Source organism: Lethenteron reissneri, chromosome 39 (genome assembly GCF_015708825.2).
Source record: "Lethenteron reissneri isolate LAM-NWPU_2019-01 chromosome 39, ASM1570882v1, whole genome shotgun sequence".
NCBI lineage: Eukaryota > Metazoa > Chordata > Hyperoartia > Petromyzontiformes > Petromyzontidae > Lethenteron > Lethenteron reissneri.
Genome location: NC_083817.1, coordinates 242,864 through 260,414, shown reverse-complemented (window position 1 = coordinate 260,414; position 17,551 = coordinate 242,864). Strand labels below are relative to the sequence as shown.

At 47.0% G+C, this 17,551-nt stretch overlaps 1 protein-coding gene across 6 annotated transcripts in view; it reads left to right on the top strand.

Annotated features, from left to right (window-relative positions):
* Nucleotides 1-17,551, top strand: part of SHOC1 (shortage in chiasmata 1) — a 61,797-nt gene that overhangs the window by 25,879 nt on the left and 18,367 nt on the right. For 4 of the 6 annotated variants that reach the window (XM_061567554.1, XM_061567550.1, XM_061567552.1 and 1 more), the window contains exons 12-16: nucleotides 1,157-1,414; nucleotides 6,106-6,525; nucleotides 7,678-7,806; nucleotides 8,407-8,598; nucleotides 9,242-9,343. In XM_061567554.1, the coding sequence (XP_061423538.1) occupies nucleotides 1,157-1,414; nucleotides 6,106-6,525; nucleotides 7,678-7,806; nucleotides 8,407-8,598; nucleotides 9,242-9,343 (1,101 nt within the window). The remainder of the gene's footprint in view (nucleotides 1-1,156; nucleotides 1,415-6,105; nucleotides 6,526-7,677; nucleotides 7,807-8,406; nucleotides 8,599-9,241; nucleotides 9,344-17,551) is intronic. The other 2 variants (XM_061567553.1, XM_061567555.1) reach the window with 2 other exon arrangements.

The following is a 17,551-nucleotide window of genomic DNA, read 5'->3' as shown; positions in this document are numbered from 1 at the left end:
CTTGTAGAGGTAACTTCTTTATTACAATACAACACTCCAACAGTCCTGATACTCTGTTACAGCCTAGGTACACAGCCTAGGTACACAGCCTAGATACACTACTCTGGCTACGCTCTGGGGTCCTCCGGCTACAATTACCCTAGGGGAGGCTACCTGACCCGACCCAGCCAAGGTGCGGGTCTGGACTCTGGCTTCCTCGGAACTCGCCCTTACAAGGACGTAGAGCCGGGAGTCCCAGAGTCCCACCACTGGCCCTCACAGCGTCCCGGCCCTTACAAGGACAAGCGGGACGAGGGGGTCCAGGGTCCTAAGCTGGCTGGCTGGCGGGTCTTGGGTCTTGAGCTGCGACTGGCCCCGATCGGCCAGGGAGCTGCCCTTTTATGCCTCGTCCCCAACGAGGGGTGGGGTTGTGTGCGCCCCCAGATATCGCACAGAGCACAAACAGCCCCCCCGTTGGTGGCGCCAAGGGGCTTAACTGTCTGGGGTGCCTGGGATCCTAGCGCCTGGCGCCGAGGGCTTATCTGTCTAGGGTCCCAGAGCCCCCAGCAGCCCCTCCCCTCTTATGGCACTACATAAGTGATACTCATAACGTTTATCAAACAAATGTCTATGTGAAAAACATGACAAATGTATTGTGAACCTTTGCATAATTTCTGTGCTGTATTCAGTCTCATTACATTCTGCACTACCTCGTGAAACATGGACATTCAGTCAACTGCATTAAAAATTTATCCTCCTGTGATCTACAGATGTTGCCTCGTTAAACATTTGAAAACCTATAATTACCCTCATTGTTGTAGTGTACATCCATACATTGTTAAAAATGTACACTCATTCTTATTTAGTGTTTTGTATCACATAGTTTTTCATCGAACTAGGACCCATATCTAACATAGTGGGTCCTTACTTATAAACATCTGGCAGTTCACCAGCATTGGTTCAAGCTAGCCTAACAGTGATAATGAGACACTGGATGTCAAAACCGGTCCAGAGTTTGCTTGTATTGAAATAATGCTGTTAATAATGCACTCCCACGAGGCCGTGTGGCTGATTCGATGTGTAAAGGTATATTTTTTGTGTTAGGGGGAAAAGAAATATGTGAAGTGAGGTGTATTGTCTTCTTATTTTGTTATTTTAACGTGTTTATATCTTTCAGTTCCCAACGATTTCTCCAGCAACGCTAAAATGAATCCAATAGCTCTTGCTCTTAAACAGCTTAAGCCTCTTCATGCACAAGTTTGTAGAATTAAAGTAATAAATGTTGAATATGTGCAGCAGTTTTTGATACACAAAGCTGTGTCATTGCACACTGCACTGGTCCATGGCACAAGTATATTTGGAGTCTTGGAAGATAATCGAGCTACTCACGTTGAGGTTGAAGTTCACAGATCTTACACGACAGAAGATTTTGAAGGTATGAAACCTATTCATGAGCATGTGTTGCTCGGAGGTGAAGTTGTCCTGATATCTGGTCTGTAAGGACCACAAAGGCAAAAAGAGAATTATAAGTGGGAATCTAAAAAGGTATTAACTTATCAATAGGTACAGATGCAATTCTTACAGATTGAAATTCTGCAAATTGCTTGCTGTAGTAACAGCAGAAAATATGTATCAGTGGCATGCATGACAACACCAGCAGGAGCAGACTGCACAACGCATTCCTCTGTTGGATTTGAATACTGTACATGAATATGATAATAAAAATTCCCTCTTATTTGTTACACTTATTCCAATGCTTTTATGAGCAGTGGTTATGTAGGTGGTATTGCTGTTATTGTGAATTTATCTCTGGCTCTTCACTTATATGAACCTTATTGCGGGACCCCCGGGGTTCCGAATAATCGGAAGTCAAAAACCGTAATTTAAACGCCGCAACCCACCTGGCGCGGATCATTCTGTTATGTCGTCCAAGCGCAGCGAGGACGAATGCGTAGAAGAAACAAAACTTTGATTAGCGCCTTGTGTAGAGCTCGTCGAAAGAAAAAAATGCCGCATCGTTAGCCTTCAACAGACAAAATGACATCACAACGCAGTTTATGCGAGAGCCGGGGGCTTATGGGACCCCGGGGTCCCACAATACGGTTCATATTACAACATTCCCTCCATAAAACACATAGTGGCATTTGTATGTCGCCTCCTGTTACTTCTACGACTTCCCCAGGGTCACCCTCGAAAGAGAGCTGATCAGCTCAATGGGCCCTACCCTGGGTTAACATATATAAAAAACTAAACTAATGCTTTCTCATTAAACTGATGTAACATCTCTAACATTCTAGGCTTGTGCATTTCCCTATGAAATGCATCAACTTCATTCTCATCAGTGCTTTCTAAGGCTCTCAGCACTGCTTCTGTCAGTTTTGTTATTATTCTTGTTAATGATTTTAATTTCCAGATGCAAGACAATAATGACGCTTAATAATGTAATTATTATACTTAACTTGGCTTTTTCTGTTTTATACCTATGTTGTCACACCCTTGATGCTTGTGAAGTACCGTTGAGGACGCTTGGACACCGTTGTAAGGCACACGTATTTATTTGTACAAGTAGTCACACTGCGGACATACAATACTAGAGGGGTGTATCGGCCCCCTCACCCGGATAGCTGGGAATACTCTACTAGCTACCCCTGACCTATCCCTAGTCCTCCACTAACGGGGAGGCTATCTGGCCCGACACTGGTCAGTCGGGCTACGGTACCCGGAGTCCCAGAGTACTAACTCTGGTTCACGGGACCACGCCACTGGCTCGGTCCTGCGCGGCCCTGACAAGGGCGGCGTCCCAGGGGAGTCCAGGGCCTAGCTAGTCGATCTTCCGTCTTCCCCCTTTTACTCTAAGACTGAACCTCGAGCTCTCCGGCTCATCCCCTTTTATACCCCCCAGAGGATCACAACCCCCCCCGGGCAGCCCCCCCAGGCCGCCCGGTGCGGACGTCGTTGCGGGCACCTCCCCGTGTACTGACGGAGCCCCGCCCACTGTGTTTGTTACCCGTTTGATCCTATGCATACAGCCCTACACAAACAGCCCCTCTGTAACAGCCCTACACTTGTAATTACATTGAAAGACAGAGGGAAACACTTGGATTATAGAACGCACAGGTTGATGCCATCATCCAAACTGTTAAGTGAGTTGGCGTGGGCAAGACATCACTAGAAGGGATTATATATGGGTAATGGTCAAGAATAATAACGGAGTGGCCAAGAAATGAAGCATGGCAGAGAGGACATCCACTGAGGAGATGGAGCGAAAAATCACGTAGTGTGCAAGTTTTGGGTGAATTATTGTATCGCATGGTCGTAAGAGGTGGTGGCGGCAGCTTAGGAAGGCCTTCATCCATCAATGGAATTTCTGATGATGCTGGACACTCCCCATAACCTGAAATGCTCTCCCCCAAAGTAGTAATTTCTCTGGAGGCTTCACTGTAGTTTGGGCTTTGTTGATTTGCAATTAGCATCACACCAGTCTGTGATTCCTTCCTGTGTTGAATTCTTTGAGGAAAGAGATGTGTCCGAGAGTCTGGGGTTTGTCCTTTTAAATCAAGTCAATATCGTTCCTAAATTAACGATGTAGGCTCCACATCCATTTCTTAGACTCCTAAAAGGAGTTAATTATCATGGGACCTCCTTTGCCAGTACCAAAATATGAGAATAGGTTTTTCCCTTTTTTCGGGCAACAAAACAGGTGTTAAGCCTTTTGCGTCCTCTGGTCTAACACCATTTTGAGACTAGGCTCAAAAGAAAGCTGTCTCTGGTGTGGACCAATCAGTTTCAAAGACAATGCATATGTAATATTGTAAATTACGGCGGGAGACCACTTGACGGGGAGCACACTTTATTAACACTTGTCTTGGCCACAATAACGTGTGGTCACTACAGCTCACGCTACACGTTCCACCCGGCATGTGTGGTTACTACAGCTCACGCTACACGTTCCACCCGGCTACACACACACGGGCTCTCCAGCCCCATAGCATCCAGGGGAACCTACAGACCCACCCCAGCTTGGGTATGGGTCACGACCATTGGGTCCCGCGGCCCGGCCCTCACACGGACGTCCGGCCCCGGGTCCCAAGGTCCCGCCTCTGAGCCACACAGGGTCCCGGTCCTTACAAGGACAGCGGGACTAGGGGTCTCAGGGCCCTATCTCTTCCTCCTCCGTCTTCCGTCTTCACTGGTCACCCACTCCCCGAGCGCCCGCGCGCACCGCCTTTTATAGTCCTCCGCTCCCGAGGAGACGGAGCCTATGCGGACCGCGATGTGAGCACCCACCCTAGTTGACCAATCACCACGTGCTGCCACACGATCCCTTTTCCCAGCTTGTGTCAGCGCACACAACCAATCACCACGCGCTGCCACACGATCCATCACTGTCAGCGCGCGTCACCACTACACAGCCAATCACCACGCGCTGCCCCACGATCCCTACTGCCAGCGCGTATCACCCATACACATATATTACACTTGTCAACAACAACAAAAAATTTCTGGCCTGGACTTTTGCAGCTGTTTTAGACTAATTTCAGGGTGCTGATTCCAAATCTGATCTCAGATTTGCTCTATCACATCTCATTTTATGCTATCGGCATACCCCATTTTCATTGATTTTACCAGAAATTAACTCTTGTCACTTATGATTGCAAGTTGTTGCGAGTCAGTGACTGCTTTAGTGTTAAAATATGGTGCTGTAATTTTAGGATAGTGTGTTTATAATATCATTTTATGTAGATATACACATTTATTTAATATTTTTCTTCTGCAGTTTTTATTGAAAATGCTATACAGTATTTGATATCTCAAAAACCTGATGTGATAGACAAAAACTGGAATCAGCACCCCAAAATTACCTTTAAAACGTTGGAATACCTTATGCCAGAAAAGTGTGTTGACCAGTGTTATCAGAGTAATTTTTTTGTTTGCATTCTGACCACAAGTATTGTGGTTAATGCAGACATGAGTCCTTGTAAAAGGTTTCAGTTTGGTGTTTTAACATCTTAACACCTGTTTTGTTGCCAGAAAAAAATGGGAAAACCTCTTATCAGAGTTGATTATCTTCTTCGTTGGCTGTGAACTTTAGTAGACACTTACCTCGATTATTCCAAAATCCATTTCCACATATACTAATCATCTCATCTCTGCACCTTTTATATACTATAGAATGAAAGTTACCCATGACGATGTTGTAATAGTCTTTACTGTCATTTAGTCGTTGTTTTATTGTATATGTGGTCTACTTTTTCATCGTTGTGAGTTGTGACTCGCTGTTGGAACATTAAAAATAATGTTGAACTCTTATTGTACTGTACGTAGCCATCCGTGTTAGTCGGAGGTGTGGGAGGACAACAAACTAAACACAAAAAGCAGTTCTCAAGAAATTAGTCTTTCAATGTATTTCAAGAGCCTCCATATAAGTTGGGCAACTCTATCTGATGCATTCCTGAACCATAAAACTTTATATACAGGTGCTGCAACTAGTGAAATATTTACTCCCTTACCTGGTTTGCAGGAGGTTGTGGGTTTCATTCCAACCCTGATGCCTGTATATCTGGAGTTTGCATGTTCTCTCTGCCCATGATCTCGTGTATTTTTATCTGGGTCGTCTGGTTTTTTCCCCTCCACATTTAGAAACGTGTTTAAAGCATTTGGCTGATATAAATTTTCACATGATAAGCCACTTCGTACAACTATCATTTGTGGCCAGGTCATTTCTGAAAAAGCGAAATAGCTCAGTGAGCCTTACCTGGTAAAATAAAAAATAGTTTATAGTTTTAAATAGTTTTATATCGTAGTTACTTGGCATGGACCGTCGTGACTATTTGACATGAACTCCCATAACAACTAGTTACCTTATATATTAAAGTTATTCTTACGCCCTTGGCAGACCTATTTAAACTAATATCCTTATCTGCTTATCACAATTGAATACCTGGTACAATTATTAAATATGTATGAAACTGGTATGAACGATTAGCACGGTTGACTATGTACGGTGCGAAGGAGATTCAACATGCATACAATGTGACTTTTGTACGTAAAAAAAACATGTTCTAACAATTAAAAATACACATTTACACAGTGTAACAAAACATTGTTGTCCTGTATTTGTTTCAGCCATAAAACATAGAGCTGAAATGACCAATGGACAATATTTAGATCAATCCATGAAGCAAGCTATGGATTGTAATAATGACCATGAAGAATGCCTTGTGTCAAACTTTTGTAATGCTGAGAGTTTGCAAATATGTGAAACAAAAGTTGTGCTGGCTGGTCAATTTTCCAATCAGAGTTCAACAAGTTGGTCTAAATCAAACAACAAAATATCTACTCAAATTAAAACTCAGAGAGTCCCTTTGAAAGAAAATGTAAAAGAATTACCAATGCAAGCGCCACTCTTTAGTGATACAAATACGAACTCTCTGCACGAGTATTTAATATTACAATACAGAAATGAATCCATAGAAACGCCATCTAAGCCATGTTCAGCAGTAATTGCAAGATCTGTAAATTTACCATCTATTAAAAACGTGCAAGGTAAGCATTGAGAGGTATGCATGGCAAACTGTTCATGAACACATTGTTTTCAGCAGCAACAAATAATTTGGTTGACAAAACCCACTTCAATTTTTTTCCGTACAATATTTATAGCTCAGGTAGTGTTAAGTGAAAAATTTGTTTTTTACTTTTTATAATCTTGTATATATTCAAAATAGAATTGATTTTGTTCAACATATTGGAATTCTTTATGTAAATGATTGTGCTAGCCTGAAGTTGGCCACTAATTTAGTATTTTCCTCATAGCATTATACAATCTTGTGTTTATTTGAACATAAAGCGCATGACGTATTCATGGCCCAAGCCGTTGATGCCACCACCACACGTCTCTGCTAACACATTCCACCCTCTGCCAGATCTACATCTGCACAGTCGACATGCAACAACGTCCAAGATGTGCCCTACCAGTATCTGAACATTTGCTCCTAGTTATCTTTGTTCACCATTTACTCGTGGAGGCCACTTCATTTCCTGTCATTGCAATCAGCCCCCACCCATCTACATGTCACACTAGCACAGTAATTTTTTTCTCGTCGTATCTACAACACCTGCCATGTTCTCTTCCGAACTGCTTTACTTATCCTGTCTTGCCATGAAATTCCCAGCATCCTTTTCAGACACCTGTGCTCAAATGCAGACAACTGAGGCTCCAGGTCTGTGATCCATGCAGTATGAAAGATATAGCACTCCAGCCTCAAGTACTCTTTTCTTTATATGTAGACATAGCTGTATTCTCTTCCAAAGTGGTTTTAAAATCTGATAGATCCATAAAACAGGTTTTTTTGGGTTAGATCGTATAAATATAAATGTTTCGATAAACCCGCCACTACCCGACAGCCAATTAGTAAGGTTTGTCACGTAAACAGAACATACCAATTCGTTACTAGTACAGCACACCGGTGTGTTGGAAAGCAAATCCTCAACATTTACAATCTGAGTACGACGTTTCGCCAATAATTACAAGCAGCATCATCAGGCGTCAGCCAGATTTGTGGAGAAATCCATTTATATTTACACGATCTAACCCAAAAAAACTGTATTATGGATATTGGTCGCGAAAGCCTACGCGTTAATTTGATAGATATCAACACTTTAAATTAAATGTAACATTGTATATTTGCTATACCGCAGTGAATTACAAAGAAAACAAGGCATGTGACCTCTCCATTGTTACTAATCCAGAGGCGGCAGAAAATGCTGTACCTAAACCTACCCACTGTAAGAAAGAAAAATCTACAGTTGTTGATGTTCTGCTTTCAGGTAAAAATCACTGAAATGTTCGGTAAAACATTGAACAGTTAACATGACATCTTTTACCTTGTAATATACTGTTTGCCCATTTTATTATAATTTGCCTTACTCAGTGTGTTCTATTTAAAGTTTAATAATTGTAAAAAAGTGGCGTTAGCTTGTTTTGGTTTTACAGCTGAATACACATTTGCAATAGAAATACACATAGCAGTAATCGCTCCCTATTGGCAGACTAATGCCCACATGTAGGTTGGTACTGAGTCAGTGTGTGCCACACAGGGACAGCTGCTATTGGGGTGCCCTTCAAATATTTGAGATATTAGGGAAGGTGTTTAGAATTTTTTAGACATTAAAGCAATGCCATATCAATGCAAGGCATATTATATTAAATGGCTTTTACATTACATACTGCAGATGTCACTGGGCATAATGCTGAACTAGCATATGAGTGAATCAGATATATTTTTATATAGACATTTTTAAGAAACAGGTGGATTTTTAAACCCATGGTCACTCAGATGATATAATCCACAACAAGGTATTTGTTATTTTATCATGGAAAAATGCAAACTACTTCGTCATTAAAGTCTGCTTTGATTCATTCAACAGATGCCATGTGTAATTGTATAAGAATCTTAGAGCTGTCTGCTAAAACAAGCATGGAAATGTTAAGACGTAATATGAACTCATTTATGAGCACTGGGAGTTTCGTGCAGCTTACACCGGACATGATGCAATATATGGTGAAGATAATTGAAAGGTCCATCCGCGATGAGAAAGAAGGTGGTAAGGTGGAGCATGGTAAATGTTGACTATTAAAATGTTCTTCTCATTTTGGGTCTGGGAAGGACTTTGATTGTGTATTATTGATATCTGAATGTGCAATATTAGTCATACTTTTGCAATTAAATTATTGATTCATCTATTAGAAACCTACACAATGATATCAACTGAAAAACTCAGCTTTGACAGTCAATATTATAATACATAAACGATTATTGGGTTAGGCCACCTAATGTGATGGCGTGTTAAACACTTATACACGTGACAGTTTAATCAGTGTGTTTACGTTGTGGTGAGGGGTTTTACTACATAGCTCTGGCTTCATAATTACGCAGCCTCACCCAAAAATAAATTATAGTATTTATCTCAAGCGTAACATTTCAGAATTGCAAAAAGAAATAAAGTGAAATGGCTCAAACCACTGAATTATTGTACTGAACGTAAGTTTTTAAGTTCCCACTGATTGTATTTCACTCATTGTTTCCCTATTCAAAGCACTGAATGCATTCACTCTATGTTTTCCTATTCAACGTTGTTCCAGTATTTATATTATTGCATCTTGCTTAGCAGGAAACTATAAAATTATAACATTTTATGAATTTGTGAATACAATGAGTGTCAGTATATATTCGAGATAAATGAAAATATACATTTTTTACAGGTGCAGAAAACTATAGAGAAATGCATATACATGCAGTGATCCTCCATGCGTTGGTAAGAGCAGTGGATTTAATAGTCAACCAGGATCTTTCAGTCGCAATAGGTAATGGTCGATTTGCAATGTTCTAACACTTTATGTTTATGATACTACTTTTTCATAAAGCCTGTCTTCGCCAGGCAAATGATTTCAATAAGTATAATAATGAACCTGATACGATAAAAAAATGTTTTTATCTATGATCAGACACTACTCGAACAATGCGTATTTTTCCGCAAAAATAACTAAATAGTTGACGACTTGATTCAACTTTTATTTAAAGACATACCCATCGGAAACCGTTCAAGTTAAACATTCCGTTCTTTTTTTAATACAAAGAACGAACATTTATTAACTAAATACTCTAAGGGGCAGCTCCTATCTTTTACCGTTTTCGAATTATTCAGATTTGAACATCATAAAATGCATATTTTTCGTTCAAAACCGCTTTTAATCCGAACTATATCAAAAAACTAAAAATATATAATGTTGCCTGCTTTAATTTTATTAGCTATTTAATGCTGTGTCAAAGGGAAAAAAAATCAGTCTTATATTTTTAATGGTTTCTGAATGACACCCATAAATTTTGACTTAAAACTTTCGTGACTGCAGGAATGAATATTCTTTGGTTCTTTCGGTAAAGTCACGTAGATAGAAAAATAATAACAAGTTAATAAAAATCATAAAAAAACACTAATGTAAACTGTAGCCTCACAGCGAACTATTAAACACAGCGAAGACAACTATCTTCGCTGTGTTTGTCCCCATCTGATGACGGACGCTTGTGTTGCGCCCGAAACGTCGTGATTTAATGTATTTTTTATTTTTTACCTACGTGACTTTACCGAATAAAACCAAAGAGTATGCAGCCTGGTTCTTAATAGGAGTGAGTGTACTGGCAATCTGTGATGTAGACTGAAGCCTGGTTATTAAGTTTGGTGAGTGTACTGGCAATCTGTAATGTAGACTGAAGCCTGGTTATTAAGTTTGGTGAGTGTACTGGCAATCTGTAATGTAGACTGAAGCCTGGTTATTAAGTTTGGTGAGTGTACTTGTATCCATAATAGAAGTTTTTGGGTTAGATCGCGTAAATATATAAATGTGTCGTTAAAACCCGCCACCACCCGACACAGCCAACCAGTAAGGGTTGTCACGTAAACAGAACATGGCCAATTCGTCACTAATACAGCACCACCGGTATGTTGGAGAGCCAAGCCACAACATTTACAATCCGATTACGACGTTTGGCCAGTAATTACAACTAGCTTCATCAGGCGACAGCCAGATTTGTGGAGAAGTCTTACTGTTTCGTTCCTTATATAGAGGCGTAGATGTGTTGACCACCCTTCTTTAAATCTCTGCATCTTTTGAGGAACGCCAATGAAGACAACAGCTTCATCTGCTTCGGAGTTTCTCCAGTTTTCTGGTTTGGGATACTTTTCTTCAAACCAGTGACGAATTGTTATGTTCTGCTTATGTGACAACCCTTACTAGTTGGCTGTGTCGGGTGGTGGCGGGTTTTAACGACACATTTATATATTTACGCAATCTAACCCAAAAACTTCTATTATGGATGATATTGGTCGCGAAAGCCTACGTGTTAAAGTGTACTTGTAGTCTATAATGTTGACTGTAGCCTGGTTCTTAACCTCTGTGAGCGTGCTGACAGTCTATAATGTAGACTGTAGCCTGGTTATTTTTTTGTTCTTTCGGTAAAGTCACGTATAAAGATAAAATACGTGACTTTACCGAAAGAACCAAAGAATAATTCCTGCAGTCACGAAAGCTCCAAATTAAGTTTGTAGCCTGGTTTTTACGCTGGTGGGCATATTGACAGTCTATAATGTAGACTGTAGCAATGGTTATTAAACTGAGTGAGCGTACTGGCACACTATAATGTAGACTTATTATTGGGTATTTCATTGGTTATTTCAGTAATAAATTTTATTTTTATTACTGAAAGAACCAATAAGAAGTCTACATTATAGACTGCCGGTACGCTCACTCAGTTTAAGAACCAGGCTACAGTCTACATTATAGATTGCCAGTACACTCCGATTAAGAACCAGGCTACGTTTTTTGTGTTTTTTTTATTCACTTATTTTTCTATCTACGTGACTTTACCGAAAGAACCAAAGAATATGACACCCACAAAATTTTTATGGGGCACTTAAAATTGAGATTTGGGGGCCTTAAAATGAAAAATCTCCGATTTTCAGATGTTTCCTGTTTGTGTTCTAAAAGCTAACTATGTGTAGAGGTGTAATTGCGCATGTCTACGAATGTTGAGGTGTGATTATGCATGGCCACGGATGGCCAACAAACACAAGGGGCGGGGTTACGGCCGTACACAAGGGTGGCGCTCGCACCGACGTCCGCATGTGTATCCCCCACGGGCCCCCCCTTGGGGGCAAGTCCTATAAAAGGTGATGAGCCGAAAGGCTCGGGAGTCGGGACTCGGCTATAACCAGAGAAGACGGAAGACCTGCTAGTGTAGGCCCCAGAGCTCCCCTGGCTCGCTGTCCTTATAAGGGCCGACCAGGGCAAGCCGGTGGCGTGGCCCCGAGAGCCCAGACGAAGCTGGTCTGGTGACTCAGGGAGCCGGGATCCCAGCTTAACCAAGCTGGGACAGATAGCCTCCCCTAGTCCCGTAGTGGAGGAATTGGTATAGGTTAGAGGGGTTAGCTGTCGAGAAATCCCTGTAGCCCAGTGACCTGTAAATAACTGTGTTGGTGTAATAAATAAGTGTGCCTCCGATCCTGTCGTCAAGCCTCCATATACTTACTACATCTGGTGTCAGAAGTAAAACGTCCAAACGATGGACACACGAGGGACGACACGTACCAAGGAGTCGGAGATGGAAGACGCCGCGGCCGATTCAACACCAGAGATGGCCGGGGTCGGATCGGAGCAGCCGGGGCCAAGTACGCCCGCGCCGCTACGACAAGAGGGGGGGGATGCGTCGGCTGAAGGACTCCGGCTGGCCCACTCCCGCCTGGCGGAACTGCTCTACGCCGCCGCCGCTGCGTTGGAGGAGATCACGCGGCTGGGGGCTGGAGGGGCAGCGCGGGTCGACGACAGCAGCCGGCGCGCGGTGACGTTTCCCGCCACCCCGACGCGGCTGGCGGTTAAATTTCCCGCCATCTCTACAGTGCGAGCGGACGGCGGGGCCGGCCCGCGTCACGTGACTGCTGAGCGCCAAGCACAAGCCGTGACATCATCAACACCGGCCGGCGCGTCAAGATCGGAGCGACCGGCGATGCCATGTGCACAGCCCGCCCACACTGTATCATCGGCGGGGAGCGACGGAGAGCGATCTACAGCCATGGACGTCGCCTTGCAGCAGCGTCTGCCGCCTCTGAAAGAATTCGTAGGCGCAGACGGAGACTGGGGCGGCTTCAAAAGACGGTTCATCGCTCATCAGGAGATGGCGAACTGGACGGACGCCGAGGCTCTACGCGCGCTGCCAGCGATGCTGGACAACGACGCCCTGGCTACCCTCACCTCGGCGCCGAGGGAAAAGCGCGCCACCCTACACCTGGCGTTGCAGCTGCTGTCAGCCGTCTATGGGCCGCCTTCGGACTGCAGGCAGCTTTTCCACGATCGGCGTCGGGGCACCAACGAATCACCTCTGGCCTTCCGGACTGCTCTCCTGGCTCTAGCGAAGGCTGCTTTCCCAAGGATGGACGAGGAAGGAGTGGATGCCATGGTGGCTGAGAAGCTGCTGCTACTCGCTGATGAGCTGGACGTCAACGTCCTGGCTCAAGACGACGCAGAGATGTCGTCCCTGCTGGTCGCGCGCCACATCCACGGGGGCTTGCGGTCCCTTCGTCGAAAGGCGGCAAAGGGGGCGGGCAGCCATGCCATGGCGGCTACCGCCCTCCCATCGGAGGAGGTCTGCGGGGTGGAGCGGCGAGGGGAATGGAGAGCGGCAGCACCACAGGCTCGGAATGGACCGAGCCGCCAGGAGCAGCCCAGGACATCGGGGGCGCTCACACGCTGCTACAACTGTGGCCTGCAAGGCCACGTTGCGTCAGGATGCCGGGCTCCCCGTCAGCGCGGGGCGACACCTCGTCAGGACGCCACGCCGTCTCCTCCCAAGCTCCAGCAGAGAAATACGGCGAGTCGCGGCACCTCACACGTTTGGCCCACGCACACATCCGACACACACTCACGCGCCCAACTAAACAGGGCTCCAAATTCCCCATCCATCGCGCGCGATTGTTCGGTAATGCGGCGGGCGCTCCAACCGGGTCAGTGGTCGGAGCTCGCCCATCGTGTCGTTGCTGCGTCGGCGGGATCATCGGTCGTGGTCGGTCACATTGATGGGGTAGAGGTGCGGATTTTAATTGACACAGGGGCATCGGCGACCATTATATCTGATTTAATTTACAACATCCTTCCCGTTCAAAGTCGTCCCTTGCTCCCTGTTGACGTGCCGTGCTATGCCGCTAACGGGGGCTCTCTGGGCATTATTGGCCAAATCCGCGCCACTATCTGCATTGGGGACATTAAATTATCCGGGCCTGTTTTGGTTTCCTCCTCACTCGCGGTTCCGTGCCTGTTGGGGACGGATTTTCTGGCCAAAATGCCCATCCGCATCCTTATTGACCAAGGGTGCATTGAGCTCCCATCGGGCCGACGCGTTACATTTCTGTCTTCCCCCACCACGGAGCGTCGGGCGTTTGCCACCGTGCAGGCGCTCGTCACAAAAACTGTGCGCGTGCCTCCGGGGGCTCAGATGCTCGTCCCTCTTAGGTTGCGTCGGCCGTTTAATGAAGGGGTTGCGGATCGGGGGGTCTTGTTGGGACCATCTCGGGCCGGGGTAAATGGACCAGATTTGCTCGCGGCTCAGACCATGGTGAGAGGGGATGGGGACCCCTTCATTGCAGTCCTTAATGTGGGATCGCGAACGGCCGTGGTTCCTCAAGGGACCGTGCTTGCACACGCAACGCCGGTACCCTATGAGGAACCACTCGTGGGTCAGGTATCCACCGATCCTCCGTCGCGACCGCATTCGGACTGTGATGACGGATGGCTGGATGCGCTTTGCGCGGGTTCAGTGGACCTGTCCGACTCGCAGCGCGCGCAGCTGCGAGTTCTTCTGAGCGAATTTGCTGACGTTTTTAGTCAACACAAATTTGATATTGGTTGTACTAAATTGCTGCGACACCATATTGACACGGGTGACAGCGCGCCAATCCGCCAAAATCCCTTTCGGTTGAGTCCCGCCGAAAAGGATCATGTCAAATCGGCTGTTGATGACATGCTAGCCGCCGATATCATTTCCCCTTCCAATAGCCCGTGGGGCGCGCCGATCGTTTTGGTGAAAAAACACGACGGCTCACTGCGGTTTTGTGTCGACTTTCGGCGTCTGAACAAAATCTCTGTGGCAGATGCGTACCCGCTTCCTCGAATGGATGAGTCGCTCGATGCCTTGGCGGGGGCGCGATTCTTTTCCACCCTCGATTTGCTATCTGGATTCTGGCAGCTTCCTCTGGATGACGAATCGAAACCTAAGACTGCTTTTCGGACACCGCAAGGTCTCTTCCAATTTAACCGCTTGCCGATGGGTTTACATTCTGCGCCGGCAACTTTTCAGCGGTTAATGGAATTGGTCTTGGCAGGGTTGCAATGGGATTCGTGTTTGATTTACTTAGACGATGTCATCGTCTTTAGCAAATCCTTCGAGGAACACCTCCAGAGGTTGCGTGCTGTTTTTCTCAAAATGCGGGCTGCCAATTTGAAATTTAAACCACAGAAGTGCCATTTACTCCGCGAATCGGTGCGATATTTGGGTCACATTGTTGGGCGCTCGGGGATATCCACTGATCCCGCCAAAACGGAATGCGTCAGCTCCTGGCCGACTCCCACCTCTGTGGGAGAGGTCAGGAGTTTCATTGGGTTCGCGTCGTATTATCGGCGATTTGTGGCTGACTTCGCTACGATTGCGAAACCTTTGCATGCCTTGACGTCCAAGGGAGTCAGGTTTCATTGGGGGCCAGAGGAAGAGGCTTCTTTTCGCGCCCTCCGGAATGCTTTGGTGGGGGCTCCGCCGTTGAATTACCCGGATTTTTCACAACCCTTCTTGCTCGATACAGATGCAAGTAACACGGGCATCGGGGGCGTGCTGTCCCAGCTCATTGGGGGCGTAGAGCATGTGGTGGCTTACGGTAGTCGGGTACTGTCTCCAGCCGAACAGCGGTACTGCGTTACCCGTCGGGAATTATTGGCGATTGTTTATTTCATTCAGCAGTACCGCCCGTATCTGTACGGTCGGCGGTTCACCGTCCGTACAGATCATGCGGCCCTACAATACGCCCTGCGGGTTCAACAACCATCGGGCCAGTTGTCTCGATGGTTGGAGATTCTCCAAGACTATGACTTTGTCACCACATATCGTAAGGGTCTCCGCCACACGAACGCTGACGCCCTGTCGCGATTGCCACCCACTTCGGAGTGCGCGTGCCTCTTGGGTTCGGGGCGTTGTAGGTCTCCGAACGTCACCACCGATTCGGTCCTCGTGGCCGCTGCCGATGCGCCTTCGGTTTCGGGTCCTATCGAGCAAGAAGGGAGGGATTCGTTGCTGGGGTTGTCGGTCGCGGAATGGGGTCGCCTCCAAATGGAGGACACCTCCCTCCTCGCTCTGCGCCGTCGCGCCGGGGGGGTTGGCCAGGGGGTGGAAAACGTTGACTCGTGGGGGTTGTTCCAGGGACTTTTAATGCACTGGGATGGTAAAACCCGGCGCCAGCGGCTCGTGGTGCCTGCTGCTTTAAGGGGTAAGGTGGTATGGGCTGTTCATGAGCGGCTTCTGCACTTGGGGGTTCATAAGACCTTTGCCACGCTCCAGCTAGATTTCTTCTGGCCGGGCATGGAAAAGGACGTGGGGGATCTCTTGGGGTCGTGCACGCAATGCGCGCAGAGGAAGCCACCTGCTAGGGGGTCCAACCCTCCGCTGCAGTCCATAAAAGTTTCCAGGGTTAACGAGCTCGTCGCTCTGGACATACTTGGCCCATTTCCCGCTACACCCAGGGGCAATAGGTATTTACTAACGGGGGTTGAATACTTCACGAGATGGCCTATGGCCTGGCCCCTGGCGAACCAGTCGGCAGCAGCCATCGCGGAGGCCTTTGTCCAGGGCTATGTCCTCGACAAGGGTGCTCCGGAACGGCTGCTTACTGACCAGGGTAGGAATTTTTCTGGTAAACTCCTACGTGAGGTGTGCGACCTCTTGGGTACGGAGAAGGTTCGGACCTCTCCGTATCACCCACAAACTGACGGGATGGTGGAACGGCTGCATCGGACCATCACGTCCATGCTGTCCCAGCAGGTGTCGGTATCCCAGACGGATTGGGACCTCCGCATAGCCGGTGTGTTGCAGGCCTACAGAATGGCTCCCCATGCGGCCACCGGATTTTCCCCTTTCTTTTTAATGTATGGGCGCGAAGTTAACCCTCCTGTGGCGACCCAGCTGAAGCTCTCGGCGCTCCAGGCGAAGTCTAATTTGTCCGAACACGTTAAATTTAACATCGCTCAATTGTCTGAGGCGCGGGAAGCGGCCGTGCAAAATTCTGAACTCCGCCAGAAGGCGAACGAGAGGCTTCGGTTGGGGCGGGTGCAGGTGGTCAAATGGGTACCAGGGGACAGGGCGTGGTTGCACTGTCCTCAGGTGCCGCTGGCAACCTCGTCGAAATTGGTACGGCCGTGGCGGGGGCCAGTGGAGGTCGTGCAGGTTTTGCGGCCGCAATGTGTTCGCGTCAAATGGGGGAGGCGCCGGTGGTATGTGCACCCCTCAAGGTTAAAACCATTCGTCACGCCGCCCCGGGGTTCACACACACACACGCATGGCCAAACGTGTGAGGGTGTCGCCGACTCCCCGTCGTCGCTGCACTCGCCTAACCTGACGCCAACTGTTCCGTCCCCAGGTGAAACAGGAGTGACGGGCCCACGCCCACCAACCCCTCCCGGAGGGGTCGGGGGTCACTCGGCAGCGAAGCCTGACCCTCTTGCACCCGGACCGTTAACAACCGTCACTGAGCGTGCCGGGACGGGCCCTTGTGACGGACCCGCCGCGAGAACGCGCGCCAAAACGCGCAGACTTTTGTGAGGTCGGCCGTTGGGGGGCCTTGCGGACAAAAGGGGAGGGGTGTTGTGAGGTCGGCCGTTGGGGGGCCTTGCGGACGATGGGAAAGGTGGCGTCCGGAGTGTATATATATGTTGGTTTTGGGGTGTTATCCGGGGGGGGTGCGTCGAGTTATTTTTTTTCTCTCTCTC